The sequence below is a fragment of the Phyllobates terribilis genome, unplaced genomic scaffold, assembly GCF_046119375.1.
Source record: "Phyllobates terribilis strain yellow unplaced genomic scaffold, ASM4611937v1 Scaffold_9__5_contigs__length_417890890, whole genome shotgun sequence".
Lineage (NCBI taxonomy): Eukaryota > Metazoa > Chordata > Amphibia > Anura > Dendrobatidae > Phyllobates > Phyllobates terribilis.
This window is the reverse complement of record NW_027362769.1, coordinates 204,472,822-204,492,018: the sequence shown is the minus strand read 5'-3', so window position 1 is coordinate 204,492,018 and position 19,197 is coordinate 204,472,822. Positions and strand designations below refer to the sequence as shown.

Genomic DNA, 19,197 nt, shown 5'->3' with positions numbered 1-19,197 from the left:
TAGTCTGTTTTTTATGATTTTTTTTCAACAATGGTGTTCTCCTTGGTCGTCTCCTATGAATTCCACTTTGGATCAAACAACGACGGATAGTGCGATTTGACACTGATGTTCCTTGAGCTTGAAGTTCACCTTTAATCTCTTTAGACGTTTTCCTGGGCTTTTTCGTTACCATTTGTATTATCCGTCTCTTTGATTTGTCATCAATTTTCCTTCTGCGGCCACGTCCAGGGAGGATGGCTACAGTCCCATGGATCTTAAATTTCTGAATAATATGTGCAACTGTAGTCATAGGAACATCAAGCTGCTTGGAGATGGTCTTATAACTTTTACCTTTAACATGCTTGTTTATAATTTTCTTTCTAATCTCCTGAGACAACTCTTTCCTTCGCTTCCTCTGGTCCATGTTGAGTGTGGTACACACCATGTCACCAAACAGCACAGTGAGTATCTGTAACCGTATATACAGGCCCACTGACTGATTACAAGATTGTAGACACCTGTGATGCTAATTAGTGGACTCAACCTGATTTAACATGTCCCTTTTGTCATATTATTTTCAGAGGTACCATCATTTCTGTCCAGGCCTATTTCATGAGTTTAATTTTTTTAAAATTCTGTGGAAGCAGGGTTGAAAAGCAATGACTGACTTTCATTTGTTCATTTTCATAGATTTTTAATTTATTATTACTTTTGTCAGATTCAAGCTATTTCTGTGACCATTGTGGGTTTTTCTTTCATTGAACGAGGGGTACCAAAAATTTTGACCACGTGTGTGTATATATATATATATATATATATATATATATATATATATACACATATATATATATATATATATACACATATACAGTGGAAAAAAAAGTATTTAGTCAATTGTGCAAGTTCTCCCACTTAAAAAGATGAGAGAGGCCTGTAATTTACATCATAGGTAGACCTCAACTATGAGAGACAAAATGAGAAAACAAATCCTGAAAATCACATTGTCTGATTTGGAAAGAATTTTTTTTCAAATTTTGGTGGAAAATAAGTATTTGGTCAATTACAACACACTGTTGTTGGTATGTTGGCCCATTCCTCCATGCAGATCTCCTCTAGAGCAGTGATATTTTGAGGCTGTCGCTGGGCTACAGACTTTCAACTCCCTCCAAAGGTTTTCTATAGGGTTTAGATCTGGAGACTGGCTAGGCCACTCCAGGACCTTGAAATGCTTCTTATGAAGCCACTCCTTCACTCAAAATCTCACGATACATGGCCCCATTCATTCTTTCATGTACACGAATCAGTCGTCCTGGTCTCTTGGCAGAGAAACAGCTCCAAAGCATGATGTTGCCACTCCCATGCTTCACAGTAGGTATGGTGTTCTTTGGATGCAACTCAGCATTCTTTCTCCTCCAAACACGACGAGTTGTGTTTCTACTAAACAGTTCTACTTTGGTTTCACCTGACCATATGACATTCTCCCAATACTCTTCTGGATAATACAAATGCTCTCTAGTAAACTTCAGATGGGCCCGGACATGTATGGCTTAAGCAGGGGGACACGTCTGGCACTGCAGGATCTGAGTCCCTGGCGGGGTAGTGTGTTACTGATGGTAGCCTGTGTAACGTTGGTCTCAGCTCTCTGCAGGTCATTCACTAGGCCCCCCCGTGTGGTTCTGGGATTTTTGCTCACTGTTCTTGAGATCATTTTGACCCCACGTGGTGAGATCTTGTGTGGAGCCCCAGATCAAGGCAGATTATCAGTGGTCTTGTATGTCTTCCTTTTTCTAATTATTGCTCCCACGGTTGATTTCTTCACACCAAGCTGCTTGCCTATTACAGATTCAGTCTTCCCAGCCTGGTGCAGGGCTACAATTTTGTTTCTGGTGTCCTTCGATAGCTCTTTGGTCTTCACCATAGTCGAGTTTGGAGTGTGACTGTTTGAGGTTGCAGACAGGTGTCTTTTATACTGATAACAAGTTCAGTGGAGGACAGAGGAGCCTCTTAAAGAAGAGGTTACAGGTCTGTGAGAGCCAGAAATCTTGCTTGTTTGTAATTAACCAAATACTTATTTTCCACCAAAATTTGAAAAAAAATTCTTTCCAAATCAGACAATGTGATTTTCAGGATTTGTTTTCTCATTTTGTCTCTCACAGTTGAGGTCTACCTATGATGTCAATTACAGGTCTTTCTCATCTTTTTAAGTGGGAGAACTTGCACAATTGGTGGCTGACTAAATACTTTTTTTCCCCACTGTATATATTGTGGTAAAGCGACTTGCTCCGCTCTCCAGAGGCAGACACAGGACACACGGTTTGGGTTAACTTCCTGCTGGTTATTCAGTGGCATAAACTTCAGCAGTGTCCCATAAAAATAAACAGACCCTCTCGGGGTTAACGGGAAAAACAAAAAGATAAGGTATGACAGAGTCCAATAGTAAGCAAGGCCCTGCCCGCTGCAGGTAGCACAGTGAAGTCTTCAGCAACGCCAGTCCTCCGGTGTTGCTCTCTGGTTTCACCCAAACACAGCCTGGAGACTTCACTCTCTAGACCACACACTCCAGAGAACCAAAGCTGACTGACCATTTAACCCTGCTCAGCCACACCCTGAGGGGAGGTAGGGGAATGACTTCCCTCCCATCTCTATGTCATTCTCATAAAACCACACTCTTTAAAAGAGTTAACCTCCAGCATATAACATGATGGAAGAAAGTTTATTGGTTTTAGTTCACACAGGCTAGCAACCTGTGTGACACATACCTCCCCTCATATACACTGCTCAAAAAAATAAAGGGAACAATCAAATAACACATCCTAGATCTGAATGAATGAAATGTTCTCATTGAATACTTTGTTCTGTACAAAGTTGAATGTGCTGACAACAAAATCACACAAAAATCATCAATGGAAATCAAATTTATTAACCAATGGAGGCCTGGATTTGGAGTCACCCCCAAAATTAAAGTGGAAAAACACATTACAGGCTGATCCAACTTTGATATAATGTCCTTAAATCAAGTCAAAATGAGGCTCAGCATTGTGTGTGGCCTCCACGTGCCTGTATGACCTCCCTACAATGCCTGGGCATGCTCCTGATGAGGTTGCGGATGGTCTCCTGTGGGATCTCCTCCCAGACCTGGACTAAAGCATCCGCCAACTCCTGGACAGTCTGTGGTGCAACGTGACGTTCGTGGATGGAGCGAGACATGATGTCCCAGATGTGCTCAATCGGATTCAGGTCTGGGGAAAGGGCAGGCCAGTCCATAGCTTCAATGCCTTCATATTGCAGAAACTGCTGACATACTCCAGCCACATGAGGTCTGGCATTGTCTTGCATTAGGAGGAACCCAGGGCCAACAGCAACAGCAAGGGGTCTGAGGATCTCATCTGGGTACCTAATGGCAGTCAGGCTACCTATGTCGAGCACATGGAGGGCTGTGCGGCCCTCCAAAGAAATGCCACCCCACACCATTACTGACCCACTGCCAAACCTGTCATGCTGAAGGATGTTGCAGGCAGCAGATCGCTCTCCACGGCGTCTCCAGACTCTGTCACGTCTGTCACATGTGCTCAGTGTGAACCTGCTTTTATCTGTGAAGAGCACAGGGAGCCAGTGGCGACTTTGCCAATCCTGGTGTTCTGTGGCAAATGCCAAGCGTCCTGCACAGTGTTGGGCTGTGAGCACAACCCCCATCTGTGGACGTCGGGCCCTCATACCACCCTCATGGAGTTGGTTTCTAACCGTTTGTGCAGACACATGCACATTTGTGGCCTGCTGGAGGTCATTTTGCGGGGCTCTGACAGTGCTCCTCCTGTTCCTCCTTGCACAAAGGTGGAGGTAGCGGTCCTGCAAATGGGTTGTTGCCCTCCTACGGCCCCCTCCACGTCTCCTGCTGTACTGGCCTGTCTCCTGGTAGCGCCTCCAGCCTCTGGACACTACGCTGATAGACACAGCAGACCTTCTTGCCACAGCTCGCATTGATGTGCCATCCTGGATGAGCTGCACTACCTGAGCAACTTCTGCGGGTTGTAGAGTCCGTCTCATGCTACCACGAGTGTGAAAGCACAACCAACATTCAAAAGTGACCAAAACATCAGCCAGAAAGCATTGATACTGAGATGTGGTCTGTGGTCCCCACCTGCAGAACCACTCCTTTATTGAGGGTGTCTTGATAATTGCCAATAATTTCCATCTATTGTCTATTCCATTTGTACAACAGCATGTGAAATTGATTGTCAATCAGTGTTGCTTCCTAAGTGGACAGTTTGATTTCACAGAAGTTTCATTTACTTGGAGTTATATTCTGTTGTTTAAGTCTTCCCTTTATTTTTTTGAGCAGTGTATATATGTTCCATGCGTTGGTATCGGAGGTGTATATACTATACGCTCACTGTGAGTTCCCCAATAATAGCAGTGGAAGCGGCCTCGGCCACCACTTGTCAGTCAATTGTGTGATTGTCCTGACGATTGGTGGCAGCGGTGAAATCTGCATGACCACCCGGATGTTATCCATGACATTTTCCAATGTGTTTTCTAGTTGTAGCGCAGTCAGTAGTATACCACCTCACAGGTTAAGTAACATGCTGGGAGTTGTAGTGTTTATTGGCAGTAACATAAGCTCCATTTATCGCAGGTCTTTCACATTAATATTTTTACATGGGCCATAGGGACCTTTGGGCCCCGGCTCCGGTTCCAGCTCCTACACCGATAGTTTTGCTTCTGGGCGGGACAACGAGTGTGAGGGAAGGACTCGGGTGATGGACACGGGGCGGAGCGGGGCATGCCGGGTAAGCGGACGCCGCCATCTTCGCCTTCCTGTCAGCAGCTGAAGGAGACAGTGCGGTCATGAAGCTGATCAGCGGCGCCCGGTTCCTCTCGGTAAGGACGGGTCTCCGTGTTATCGTCCTGTTCACAACGGCAGGGGGCGGCTATGTCTGCTGGTGGTCACGTACAGTGGGGTGGGGAGCGCTGGTGGTCGCTCAGACCTGCACCCCCGGTGTGTATGGGGAGCTGTGCCCGGTGACCCCGGGTACAGGAGGTTCTGCGGCAGCTGCTGGGGCTCCGTGGTCACTGTCCTGTGTGTGACTGTGGCGGGCCGGGGTGAAGGTGACCCCGCTGTCCTGTGTGACATCATGGCCTCCAGCAGAGCAGGGGGACTACTACTACCCCCAACAGAGCAGGGGGGCTACTGCTACTACCCCCAGCAGAACAGGGGGACTACTGCTACTACCCCCAGCAGAACAGGGGGACTACTGCTACTACCCCCAGCAGAACAGGGGGACTACTGCTACTACCCCCAGCAGAACAGGGGGACTACTGCTACTACCCCCAGCAGAACAGGGGGACTACTGCTACTACCCCCAGCAGAACAGGGGGACTACTGCTACTACCCCCAGCAGAACAGGGGGACTACTGCTACTGCACCCAGCAGAGCAGGGGGGGCTACTACTACCCCCAGCAGAACAGGGGGACTACTGCTACTACCCCCAGCAGAACAGGGGGACTACTGCTACTACCCCCAGCAGAACAGGGGGACTACTGCTACTACCCCCAGCAGAACAGGGGGACTACTGCTACTACCCCCAGCAGAACAGGGGGACTACTGCTACTACCCCCAGCAGAACAGGGGGACTACTGCTACTACCCCCAGCAGAACAGGGGGACTACTGCTACTACCCCCAGCAGAACAGGGGGACTACTGCTACTACCCCCAGCAGAACAGGGGGACTACTGCTACTACCCCCAGCAGAACAGGGGGACTACTGCTACTACCCCCAGCAGAACAGGGGGACTACTGCTACTACCCCCAGCAGAACAGGGGGACTACTGCTACTACCCCCAGCAGAACAGGGGGACTACTGCTACTACCCCCAGCAGAACAGGGGGACTACTGCTACTACCCCCAGCAGAACAGGGGGACTACTGCTACTGCACCCAACAGAGCAGGGGGGGCTACTACTACCCCCAGCAGAACAGGGGGACTACTGCTACTGCCCCCAGTAGAGCATGGGGAAAACTGCTACTGCCCCCAGCAGAACAGGGGGACTACTGCTACTGCCCCCAGTAGAGCATGGGGAAAACTGCTACTGCCCCCAGCAGAGCGGGGGGGGGGGGGCTGCTAATGCACACCAGCGCATTTCCAGGGCCTTATGCGGTCTGGCATCGGTCTCTCAGAACTTGTGGTCTCGTTTGTGTCCTCAAGTTCGGGTCTGGAGATCTGCAGTCAGTCTGGGCATTGTAGTCAGTGTACGGCCCTGGAAATACTCGTGTGGATCCTCCCAGTCATCTCCATGTTCATGAACTGAGTATCGATGATAAAACTACTTGGACAACACCCTTTTCTCTATCACTTCTTTGGGGGGCACAGGAGACCATTGGGGTATGCTGCTGCCACTAGAAGGCAAACCCTTTTTTAATCCCTATGTTTCCACCTTTTAAAATAACCCTTTATACTCTCATCTGGTGCCGGCTTTCCTGGGGATCCTGTGACATCGTGTAATCCCTGCGGCTTCTCTTCCCGTCTTCGGACATATGTTATACATCCAGAGAAGTGACCGCTTCTGCTGCTCTCTCGCCTCCTCTTTCATGTATGTGATTTGTCTGAAGGCGCAGAGAGTTATCTAAATGTAAGATTACTTTAACCATATTAGAAACTTTCCAATGACGCCAAGTAACCATTGCTGCTCTTTCTTCTAGAGACGGCTGTATTCTGCAACAGCAGCCGCCAAGTCAGAAGCTGCCGGAGGAGCACGTCTTCTGCCCGAGGAGCTGGAGGTAAGCCATGTCGGATTTTATGACTATCACAAAATGCTCTATGTAATGTCCCTGTAAATACCCGGCCTCCACGTGTCCGCTGTCTGTGTACAGACGTATGGTAAATAAGTGTCTTTAACTCTGTTGTTAATGGGGTTGTACAAAATTTGAAAGTTATTTCCCCTCCATGCATAGAATTGGAAATAACCTTCTGATTGGGATGCTGAGATTGGGACTTTTGTAGAGCCCCATCTTACTGGAGATAAAGTCGAGCATGAGTACCCCCATCCCATCCTATTCATTGTCGATGCTGGAGATCGCATGGACAGTCAATGGAGCACAAGTGACCGCTGATCCATTTAGGTAGTGTGCAGAGCCCTGTTTACTGGATCTGTGGGGCCCCAATGGTCGGACCCCCAGCAATCGCTATGTTGTCTCCTATTCTATGTATAGGGGATAATTTACAGTCTTAGTACAACTCCTTTTAATTCTTCACATAATTTAAAATTTGCTTTGGTGTTAAACGTTGATCTAGGTCAGTGTTTCCCAAACTCCATTCCTCGTGGCCCCGTGCAGGTCATGGTTTCAGGATTTCCATAGGTGAGAGAATTCCTGATGTCTTGATGATACTTCCATCACCTGTGCAATACTAAGGAAATCCTGAGAACATGACCTGTGGGGGGCTGTGAGGAGCTTGAAGCTCATCAAGAGAATGCCAAGAATGTGCAAAGCAGTCATCAAAGCAAAAGGTGGCTACTTTGAAGAACCTAGAATATAAGACCTATTTTCAGTTGTTTCACACTTTTTTGTTAAGTATATAATTCCACATGTGTTAATTCATAGTTTTGATGCCTTCAGTGTGAATGTACAATTTTCATAGTCATGAAAATACAGAAAAATCTTTAAATGAGAATGTGTCCAAACTTTTGGTCTGTACTGTAGGTGAATATTGTCCATGGAGATCTTGCGCCCTCGTGGACAGGGTCCTCTCTCCTGTACCAGTCGCTGACTCGTTTTGTTAAGATTATTATAATTGTTTTTGGTATGTATACCCCCTTACTCTGTCGCCATAAATCGGCATGGAATAAATGGCGCCATAATAATAAATAATAATAATATTGGATAACTTCCATCTGTTTCAATGGAGAGAAAATGACTATAGCGGGCAAAAGGAGGACAACCAGTCTGTCTACTGCCACCAAGTATGGGACTACTCAGATCCTGAATACTGTTGCTACATACTGACTTGTTACCATGCTGCTTATGTATAAAGCCATTTTACTTGGGTTTTTCAGATCACAAAGTTGCCAAATGGGCTTGTAATTGCATCTCTAGAAAACTACTCCCCGGCTTCTAAGATTGGGGTATTTGTGAAGGCTGGAAGCAGATATGAAAGTGGCAACAACTTGGGTGTTAATCACGTGCTGCGCCTGGCATCCAACCTGGTAAGGTTTACTGTACATTGGTTAGAATTGCACTTGACTTAAGAACCTTATGAAAACATTTTTGGCTGCATACATTAAGATTTGTTTTATATTATTATGTGGAAGAACATGGCAAACATACAGTGAAGCCATACTGCAAAAAAAATGCATCATGATGGCGTAAAATAACTTGCATTAAAGGTGTTTTCCAACTTAAAAAATATATATATAAAAAAATGCCACGGGAGGAAGAGATTATTTAAAAAAAAAAAAAAGTGTTGCTTATATCTCCAATCCGCTGCAGCACCACGACGCCGGTGGTCTCTACAAGCACCTGAAGAGCTGACAACTCAGACCACTGGTTGGAAAATAGCGTTTTGCAAATCTGTTCTAGTTGCCAAATAAAATAGTTTTTTCGCCTCTACCTATAAGTTTACTAATGTCCATGCTCAGAAGAGATCAGAAATTGCAGGAATTTTGAGATCTCACATTTAGTGCATTCAGAAAGATTATTTGGCCTCTGTATAATTTCCATTTTTTTTTCTCCTTACAGACTACAAAGGGAGCCTCTTCTTTTAAAATAACTCGAGGCATAGAAGCTGCAGGCGCAGGATTAAGGTTTGTATCCAGAATTTCTAATTATTCCCAACATTGAAAGTTATCACCTTTCCATAAAATAGATAAATACTTTCTGATCAGTGGAGGGCCGACTGCTGGGACTCTGAAAAGTTCAGAGTACTTAAAGGAAGGGTTCCCAGTGGTCCAATCCCCACTGATCACAAAGCCATCATCTATCCTGTAGACAGGTGATGATGATCAATGTTGGGAGTAACCTTTACAGCTTTGGTGCAGGGGTCGGGAATGTCTGTGTGATAAACATGAAGCAAGTTACGTGCAACAATTTTCAGGAGCTTCTCGCATATACGGTAATTGTGCCATGTTCTGATCTGCGATTGACTGGTGTAAAGCCTCATTCACACCACTTTTTTTTTTCCTTTCTCTTAGTTTGCTGCATCTATTTTGTATCCTTCTTCTGTGGGGCTTCTTTAATATTTCTTCTCCTTATGAAAAAAAAAAATCAAGTTTCTCATATAATTACGCCGTTCAAAATGTACTGACATCAGAGTACTTACTATCTTTCTTTCTGATAGAGATATATATATATAATATATATATTTTTGCCAATCCATTCACTTGAATGACAATTAGATCTACATAGGACATGTCTAAGTTTTTGTTTTTATTGTATGCGTTCTTTCAGTTTTCTGATGTGTGAATGAGCCCTAAACTTTAGTTTTGATGAGGCTTCCATAGAAGAAGCTTTTCTTCTTAGTTATAATGGCTATCACTTGGTGACAGATGTTGATAGTGTTAGGAATCACAGAATAATTGTATGGATTTCTGTTTGCAGTGTAACATCTACGAGGGAAAACATGGTGTACACCGTGGAGTGCCTGAGGGACTATGTGTAAGTATCTCTTCCGTTCTCTTCACCGTACCCTCCTGCCCCTGGTTTGTGGATCAGGGGAAGGAATATGACATTTTATCTAGATATTTTACTTTGCATTCACATTAAAAGGCTCACACTTTGTCACACACACGATCTGTATTTGAAAGAAGTGCAAAATATCTCTTTATTTGCTCCAGTGATACCGTAATGGAATATCTCATTAATGTCACCACGGCCCCTGAATTCAGAAGATGGGAAGTGTCTGACCTTCAAAGCCGAGTAAAGACTGATAAACTTCTGGCTTATCAGAACCCACAAGTCGGTGAGTAATGAGACAGGCTCTAATCACGTGATAAATGTTTTCTAAAGTGTTTTAACAATTGGACCTCATTTACACATCAGTTTTTTTTTCACATATGAGAAAAACGGACCACGTTTCATCAGCGTTTGGACCGAATATTATCAGTTTTTCTCATGAAAAAGAAAAGGAAGAGTTTCTCATATCTAACAGTCCATGAAAATCAGTCCGCACTCAGAAGGCATTCGAGTGCTGTCTGTTTTTTTTTTTTTTTAAACAGACCCATAGACTTGCATTGACGAGTATCAGCTCAAAATCAGACGTCTCCGCGATTTTGCACGGACTGCTTGGTCCACGGGAAATCACGGACATGTGAATGACCCCTTTTACTATTATAGGTACAAGTGCTATTTTTGAAAAACATGGATTGCACTTGTATGCAAAAAACGTCTGTCTGAATGAGGCTTTATTGTGTTGTGAAATGTCATAAAATCAGCACTACACTCTATAAAAACTTCTGAGACATTGTCTGTATGTTACAACTTGAAGGATAATACTAAGGGCATTCAAACATTCCTGTAATCCCCATGTATTTATTGCACGGCCATACTTGTACTGAATTTCTGATTTTGTTTATTCTCAGGTGTCTTGGAAAACCTTCACGCTGCATCTTATCGCAATACTCTTGCTAACTCCTTATTTTGTCCTTGCTACAGAATTGGAAACGTGTCGCCCGATGAGGTAACTATTTACACTAAATGTCTGTTTTTAAATGTGTAGTTTGTGTAAAATGTATTATATAAATTAATTGTGGCATCTATGAACCCTAGAGATTTTTTTTGTGACATGAATCATTGATGTATGCTAATTTAATTTATCTTTTTAAATAGTTAAAAAAAAACAACATTTTTTTGTCTTTTTGTAGCTACATCAGTTTGTACAGAATCACTTTACAAGCGCAAGAATGGCCCTGGTTGGACTAGGTGTGTATTAATGGGAGTATGGCAGAAGTCAGGTTATGGCTATGGTCACATCTCGGTTCTTTCTTCACGTATACTTCTGACAGACCTCTCGTGCACCAGTGCTGAGGCATACATTGGCTTTTGACTGCCACGAAAACACAAAAATTATATATGTACAGGTGCTGCAAACTGGAAAAAAAAAAAGGTGTGCGGACCATCTGTATACTAACAAGTGCCTTGTTGGCTTATGGTAGAGTAAAACTGAGTTGTGAACAGTCTTATAAAAAGCTTTTTCTACATAAATGCTGAATTGGACAATATATTATTATATATGCTGATATCGGATTAGGTGGAATAATTGATGCAACATTTAGTATTATTTTTTTAATTAAATTTTAGGTTTCCTGACTTTTTAAACAATTTTCGAACAGTTTTACTTCAAACATCACATCAGCGTACTCTTTGAATTATCTTCTTATTGATTTTAAATGGGAAACGCACATGATACGGTTTTCTTTAACTCCTTGTCTCCGAAGCCAGTTTTCGTTTTTGCATTTGTCCCTCGTTCTTCCAAGAGCCATAACTTCTAAGGCTGAGCAGCACAGGAGTACCAAAAACAGTATAGGCCTTTAGCCTGGCTGCCATGGTAAACTCGTCAGTGCCCCTGCGATCGTGTCCCGGGAGGCCAATGGGAGCCGGTGAGTGTCAGCAATGGCTCCATTTGTATGGTTAACGGGAGCTCCCTTCTGGCCCCTGCTGATACAGATACTAGCTATGTATCTGGGCACCCCAGCGCTGACGTTACCCACACCTGATTTTACGTCAGTGGGTTAAGCTTGGGAAATAAAGCAATATATCAATTTCAGTGGTGTCTGTCTTTAAAATAAAATCCAAATGTTACCACTGAATCAATTAGAAGGAAATAAAATGACCCATACACAAAAAAAAGGCATGAAATAATTCACTGAAACCTTTGGTTTTTGTTGCCCTTTTCTCAGCAGAAAACTTATCAAATAAACTGTCTGAACTTACATTTATAAGGTCTACAAAACTGACTGTGTCCTGTTTTAGGTGTCAGCCATTCTGTCCTCAAGCAAGTCGGAGAGCAGTTCCTGAACATCCGAAGCGGTGCTGGGGTTGCGTCTGTGAAGGCTCAGTATCGTGGAGGTAGGTGTGCGCCTGATGGTGATTTGCACTTATTTTCTCACTCTTTATTTAGTACATGCAGAGTAATGCATTTTGGTATATTGTCCATGTATTCTCTAGAAGTGTCAAAATAAACTAGTTGTTTACTGGCCACTTGTATAACTTGTGAGCCAAAGTGAATATGTCTGACAGTCTGAAGCAAATGATGACTGCGCTGGTCTTGTATCATAAGCCCTCATGCGGACTCTGTATACGGCCTGCGCCTACTGCTGCCATGCCCAGTCAGCTGCGGTGTGTATGGAGCGGTCTGCAACCAAGGAAGAATACTTTAAACGTATGGCATCTGATGGAGCAAACCTTTTTTGTTTCTTAGGTCTGTGCAGAATCTCTTCTATGACCTTAAAGTCGTCAAATGTTATGTTCACTAGACCGTAGTCCAGTTGCACACCGCAGTATTTTGCACTTTCTGTAGTTGTCAGCCATAACTAGGCAAAGAAGTTAAATAATGGAAAACTTTAATGGAAGCATTTGCACTTTTTCTGCATGTTAGACCCACTCCTGATTTTTGCTTGCAATGCTAAATAATAATAATGTTTTACAGTCACCTTAATCTGTGGCTGCAGGTCAAGAGTATCGATGTCTGATCTTTTCCACCAGGTGAGATCCGAGAGCAGAATGGAAACGATCTTGTCCACGCTGCTGTTGTTGTGGAAGGAGCAACCGTCGGAAGCCCTGAAGCCAATGCATTCAATGTCCTCCAGCACGTCCTGGGTGCAGGACCCTACATCAAGCGGGGAAGCAACACCACCAGCAAATTGTCTCAAGCTGTATCCAAAGCTACTACTCAGCCCTTTGATGTAAGTATAAAACTGAAGAAGTTGGAGCCGTAGAGATTGCTTTGTCATAGTGAGTTATTTGCTTACTAATATACAGTATATATCATATATATTCTAATTATTTTTATTTTTGTTACACGCCTTAAGAACTCTGGAAACTTGCATTATTGCACTTTCATTTAAAAGGGCCACATCTATCTATCTATCTATATACCTCCAAATGACCCTGATCAAAAGTTCACGTACCCTGGTGATTTTGGCCTGATAACATGCACAGAATTTGACACAAATGGTTTGAATGGCTACTAAAGGTAACATCATCACCTGTTATCTATTTGTTTGTAATCAGTGTGTGTGCATAAAAGCTGAGTGAGTTTCTGGGATTCAGACAGACTCTTGCATCTTTCATCCATCCACTGACTTTTCTGGATTGAGTGTCATGGGGAAAGCAAAAGAATTGGGAAAAGGTAGTTGAACTGTATAACACAGGAAAGGGATACAAAAAGATATCCAAAGAATTCATAATGACAGTCAGCAGCGTTCAAACTGTGATTAAAAAATGGAAAATCAGGAGCTCTGTAAAAAACAAACCACGGTCAGGTAGACCAACAAACATTTAGTCCACAACTGCCAGGAAAATTGTTCGGGATGCCAAGAAAAACCCACAAATAGCATCAGCTGAAATTCAGGACTCTCTGAAAACTAGCGGTGTGGCTGTTTCAAGATGCACAATAAGGAGGCACTTGAAGAAAAATGGGCTGCATGGTTGAGTTGCCAGAAGAATGCCATTACTGCACAAATGCCACAAAGTATCTCGCCTACAATACGCCAAACAGCACAGAGACAAGCCTCAAAACTTCTGGAAGAAGGTAATTTGGAGTGTTGTGACCAAAATTGAACTTTTTGGCCACATCCATAGATGTTTCATTTGCAGAGAGGTCAACAAGGCCTATGATGAAAGGAACACCATTCCTACAGTAAAGCACGGAGGTGGATCGCTGATGTTTTGGGATGTGTGAGCTACAAAGGCACAGGAAACTTGGTAAAAGTTGAAGGAAAGATGAATGCAGCACGTTGTCAGCAAATACTGGAGGCAAATTTGCACTCATCAGCCCGACAGCTGCGCATGGAACGTACTTGGACGTTCCAACATGACAACGATCCAAAACACAAGGCCAAGTCGACCTGTCATTGGCTACAGCAGAATAAAGTGAAGGTTCTGGAGTGGCCATCTCAGTCTCCTGACATCAATATCATTGAGCCACTCTGGGGAGATCTCAAGCGCGCAGTTCATGCTAGACAGCCCAGGAATTTACAGGAACTGGAGGCTTTTTGCCAAGAAGAATGGGCAGCTTTACTATCTGAGAAAATAAAGACCCTTGTCCACAACTACCACAAAAGACTTCAAGCTGTTATTGATGTTAGAGGGGGCAATACACGGTATTAAGAACTGGGGTATGTGAACTTTTGATCAGGGTCATTTGGATGTTTTTGGTTGTCATTAAGATTTAAAAAGAGAAAACACAGTAGTTTGACAATAAATGGCTTCACCCAACCAATAACCATGAATGGAGAAAAAGGTTTTTTTTTGCTATCATTCATATTTTCTGAAACCAGGCCATGAAAGGAAAACTTCTGCCGTACTTTTGTTTCTTGGACTTTGTTTTCATCAAGTACTGTGTGGTAAAAAAGAGCTGCCAACACTGTTTTAATTTTTTTTTTTCATGATTTTCAGTGCGATTACAGCTATGCCAAACTTGTCCAGTTTATTGTGTTGGTGGTGGGGGAATTTGTTAATAAAAATAATAATAATAAAAAAAAAAATGATTGCAGGCTGATTTCTGATCTGTAACACAGCTGGCATCTGCCTGATATGAACCGGCCTCTACTCCTGAGCTATTTCCATATTTTCTTTAGCAACCTATGACGAAAATTTGTCATAGGGCGTTAAGGCATTACAGTGGAGTGGGATACTTTGCTTTGTGAATCAGTTAAAGTTACTTATTTGTATTAAACTTAATTTTAATTTTTTGTAGGTTTCTGCATTCAATGCCAACTATTCCGATTCTGGTCTTTTTGGAGTTTATTCTGTGTCTCATGCAGCCGCAACAACAGATGTAAGCAAAAGAAGAAACATTAAGTGTTGCTGCTTCAGGTGGTTGTCCAGGAGTTTACCATTGATGGCTGATTTATAGCACCGCTCATCAGTGTGTGATCGGTGGGGGGAGGATGTTCAGGACCCGGCTGCGGACACTATACAGTCGACGGAGCTGTGCTGTACAGTTCTTGCTAACACCAGGAATAGCTTAATGGTGGGGTCCCGTGTGTTGCACCCCCACCGATCAAACATTGATGACCTAATCTAGGGATAGGCTATCATTAAAGTCCCGGACTACCACTTTAAAATGAGTTCTGTAAGGCTACATTCCCACGATGAGTATTTAGTGAGTTGTCAATGTTCCAGACTATCTGCAGCATTTCTGCACGTATGTGGTAAATTAGATCAACTTGCATTTTCTTTGTGTTTTTGAGTGTTTTTTACATGCATTTTTATCTCATTTTTTGACTGTTTTTTTTTGTCTTTTTTTGATATGTTATGTTTTAAATATAGCTGCTTTGTTTTTGATACTTCCTAATATTTAACTTTATTGATAGTCATGTGCAGATTACATGCACAGCGAAAATGCACACATTTTTTTGCCTGTGTATTTTCACCATCTAATGCTATGGATGGGGAAAGTTTGCACATAAAACTCTGCGTACCCGCAAGATAGGAGAAATTGACATGTGGATATCAAAAATGCTCCACAGGTCAGTTTATTCAGTGTCGGGAAAAAAAAAATTCACCGTGGACGTAAGATTTCTAGAAATCCCATCCACTTGCTGAAACTTTAATACTCTGTGGGTTCTTTGTGCAGTGAAAATATGCTTTATCAAAAACTCATTACAGAAGCTTAATTTAAGGGGATATTTGCTGCAGACATTTCTGCAAATGAAAATAAGTTACATTTATCTAACAGAGGTTGTATTGGCGGCGATAAATGTGCTGTCTTGTGAATCCACCCGACGTTCACTAATTTGTTGCCTGTATACGATAGGAGGGTTTTTTGTGTGGCAGGTCCATACGTTGTATTTCTTGTAATAATTAGTATATACTTGTTCCAAAACTCCTATAACCTTCTCTTTTTTTTAGGTGATTAAAGCTGCAGTGAATCAGGTGAAGGTTGTTGCACAAGGCAGTGTCACAGAGGCTGATATTACAAGGGCTAAGTAAGTAATAAGAGACAGCCTGGCGTACATCGGTGTAATATCAGATGCGTGCAATGTAAATAAGCTATTTTTTTGGACAATTCTAGAATTATCTTGTAGAATCACAAAGATTCTTCCTCTAAAATCTCATTCAACAGCCATTTGTTAAACTCTAATGTGTATTTATACAACGTGACTGGTTTTAGGGCACCGTAATCTCGTCTCGCAGCCACTGTGTTTAGAGAATTGGGTTTACATGCATCACTCCCCAATCACTTTTATGGGAGGTCTACTCTCCATTGCCATTCAGAGCTGCCACGTGACAGGGGAATGAGGTGGTGACTGGTCACACACTGCCAAAACTTTTCCCACCCACTGTGGCTAAGGACAGTATAATTTTGAAGCAAAATCTGGTTATTGATCACTGCGTGTGGAGGGCATATCAGCCACCTGCGGCCAGCCTCAATATGTGGTTTCACCCTTATGACGTTGTGGAGACACTGGGTTCAGTGGGTGCTCTTGTTGACCTGCGAAACCAAGCTACATGGACTGATACAATGGTGAAAAAATGTATTGGCAAACATGGATTGTTCAGTGACCCTGCGTCCTCGTCTCCCAAAGACAGCAGATAATAAGCTGCAACAAACATCAACTCGAGTCAACGTTCAGGCTCATATGACAATAGTCTGTTTCTTGACCAACCGAAGAAAAACACATTAACTTTCAATAGTCAGCGTTCAGACAATAGTCTGTCTTTTGACTTACTGAAAAGATACATGTGGCATAATTAAGATTTAATGTTTTGTCGTGACGGACGTATCCTGTAGATGTGCTATAAACGTCTGGGTTGGGAGTACATTAGAGTTTGTGCAGGACTCAGTCCATCGGCCACGTCAGTAGGCTCTGACCGCTGGACGGAAGCCCCTAGACCTGCCTGCTACCTCTCCGCATCTGCAGCTAAGCTAATCAGAAGACCGTAGTTTCCTAACGTTAGGAGGCTGGTCTCGGGGATCCCGTCCAGCGGTCAGAGCCTACTGACCTGGTCGATCAGCCGAGTCCTGCGTATGGTATCGCACTAATTCTAGAGTATAACTTATTTAAAACTCTCCCAAGTGAAAAGATGTAAAAACGCACATTTCGCCTGGATGTCTTTGCATCGTTTTTTTTCAACATCAGCAGTAGTACGTCTATACTGAAAATGTATAATCAGATGATTTGTACCTTTTAAGTGTTTTGGGTTATGATGTGATGGGGCCTTAATGAAAGCATAAAAAGCTTAGTTGATAATTCGATGCCTGCTCTTTATGGTGGAAACAAAACCCCATCAGAAAGTGATGTGTATTCAAAATGGTGAGAATACTAACCATTGTTGTTTCAGGAACCAGCTAAAAACACATTACCTGCTGTCTGTGGATAACTCCTCCGGGCTGTTTAATGAGATTGGATCCCAGGCATTGGCCTCCGGCTCATATTCCTCACCAGCGGCCGTCATCCAGAACATAGATGCCGTCACCAGTGCCGATGTAGTAAATGTGAGTCTTGTGGCGGGATTTTGTTTTTATTATCTTATGAAATAAAATAAAAAAATCACAACACATATAGGGAATAGGATAAAGGTATTAACTGCCTGTAATGGGCAAGACATACTGTATTTACAAATCTCCTTTTACGTCATTCATAAATCTGACTCTTCTCATTTCCGTATCAGGTGGGGAGTGGGGTTGGTGAAGAGACTTCTACAGATGTCTGCCGGCGCTAGTGTTCACCTGTATTTTTCTTAATCTGTGAGCCGGCAGGTATCTGTAGACGAGACGTCACTTTTCCTCTAACTTTGCTTTGTGAAGATTATATGCAAACGTATTTTTTAGTTGACTTTATATCTGATTTGTGGTATGAAATTAAGCTTAAAAAATATATATATTATTTTTCTTTAATTCTAGGCTGCAAAGCAGTTTGTCTCTGGAAAGAAATCTTTAGCAGCTTCAGGAAACTTGGAAAATACTCCTTTTGCTTCTGATCTGTAATGTCCGAGGAAGTCGCCTGTGGAGAAGCCAGATCTCTTGCTAAGAATAACAAGTGGACCCTTTGAGTAGATGTCTTTGATCCACACCATGTAGCTCAAGTTATTTATAACATTTAAGCCATACATGTAAAATGCTGATGTGGAATCAACAAAGGCTTCAGATCGTAATATATTGGGGGATGAGCTCACATGTCTGTGTTTGCAGCATAACATACAATAAAAGATTTATTATTTCTATCATTTAGTTGGATTATGTTCAAGTGAGTCCTGTACAATGAGAAGCCTTATCTTACATGCAATAAGACAATACGGCACTCCCTTGAGGTTTACAATCTAGGCTGAAGTATGGATGAAATTAACACAGTTGAGAGATTTTCCTAAATCTTATATTTGTGGAAACATTTTTCAGATGGGGCAGGTATGAAACTTTTATGGTTGCAGCTCCGGCAGTAATCGCAGCTTACTTCCTGTTTAAAGACTGACAGATCTGAAGAGTTTTTCAGAAGGATTTCTTTTTTTTTTTGCTTCCTTTAGAGCTTTTGAAAGACTGTTTTTTTTTCTGCAGCATTTTTGGTATTCTTTTGATTTTAGAGTGGGTAGTATATAGCTGATTCCATCAGAACTGCTTCCCCTTCCCCCCCACCAGGCGTTTGTAAAATCTCTTTAGTAAAAAAAAAAAAACCCCTTCATATTGGCTATGTGCACACAGTCTTTTTTCCCCTCACCCATGACAGCACACCTTGAGAGAGAGAGATCCGCCCCACCAAGAACAGGAAACCGTCTGAAATAAAAGGGCGGTACCTCTCCCTCGCTTCAGTTGGTTTCCTGTCCGTGATGGGAACCTGTCTGAAAGAAGATGTCCATACTTACCTGGGCCTTTTCCAGCGTGGAAGAGTGGGCGCCAGCTTGTGCACCGGGTTCCAGAAGCGCCGTCCGCGGTTCCCTGGAGCCGTGTCTGAGCGTGCGCAGGCGGTGAGGAGGGCTTCAGCTCCCCGCACGCTCCTGGCTGGCCGCACGCCGGGAGCGGCGTCTAACGGGTATGATGTGCCTTACGTCACGGCGCGGTGCACGCTGGGA

General features: G+C 43.1%; 1 protein-coding gene across 1 annotated transcript; it reads left to right on the top strand.

Annotated features, from left to right (window-relative positions):
* The first annotated feature begins 4,704 nt into the window (after positions 1 to 4,704).
* Positions 4,705 to 18,357, top strand: UQCRC2 (ubiquinol-cytochrome c reductase core protein 2). Its single transcript, XM_073647609.1, has 14 exons — positions 4,705 to 4,857; positions 6,676 to 6,753; positions 8,028 to 8,177; positions 8,710 to 8,774; positions 9,568 to 9,624; positions 9,804 to 9,928; positions 10,548 to 10,645; positions 10,830 to 10,887; positions 11,938 to 12,033; positions 12,670 to 12,869; positions 14,885 to 14,965; positions 16,042 to 16,118; positions 17,476 to 17,629; positions 18,038 to 18,357. The coding sequence occupies exons 1-14, from the start codon at positions 4,825 to 4,827 to the stop codon at positions 18,119 to 18,121; spliced, it is 1,356 nt and encodes a 451-aa protein (XP_073503710.1). The 5' UTR covers positions 4,705 to 4,824; the 3' UTR covers positions 18,122 to 18,357.
* Positions 18,358 to 19,197: the final 840 nt, after the last annotated feature.

Coding starts and splice junctions, on each gene's coding strand:
- UQCRC2 (XM_073647609.1), top strand. CDS start 4,825: ATGAAGCTGATCAGCGGCGCCCGGTTCCTCTCG. Junction 14,966..16,041: donor ATGCAGCCGCAACAACAGAT/GTAAGCAAAAGA, acceptor TCTTTTTTTTAG/GTGATTAAAGCTGCAGTGAA. Junction 16,119..17,475: donor GCTGATATTACAAGGGCTAA/GTAAGTAATAAG, acceptor TTGTTGTTTCAG/GAACCAGCTAAAAACACATT.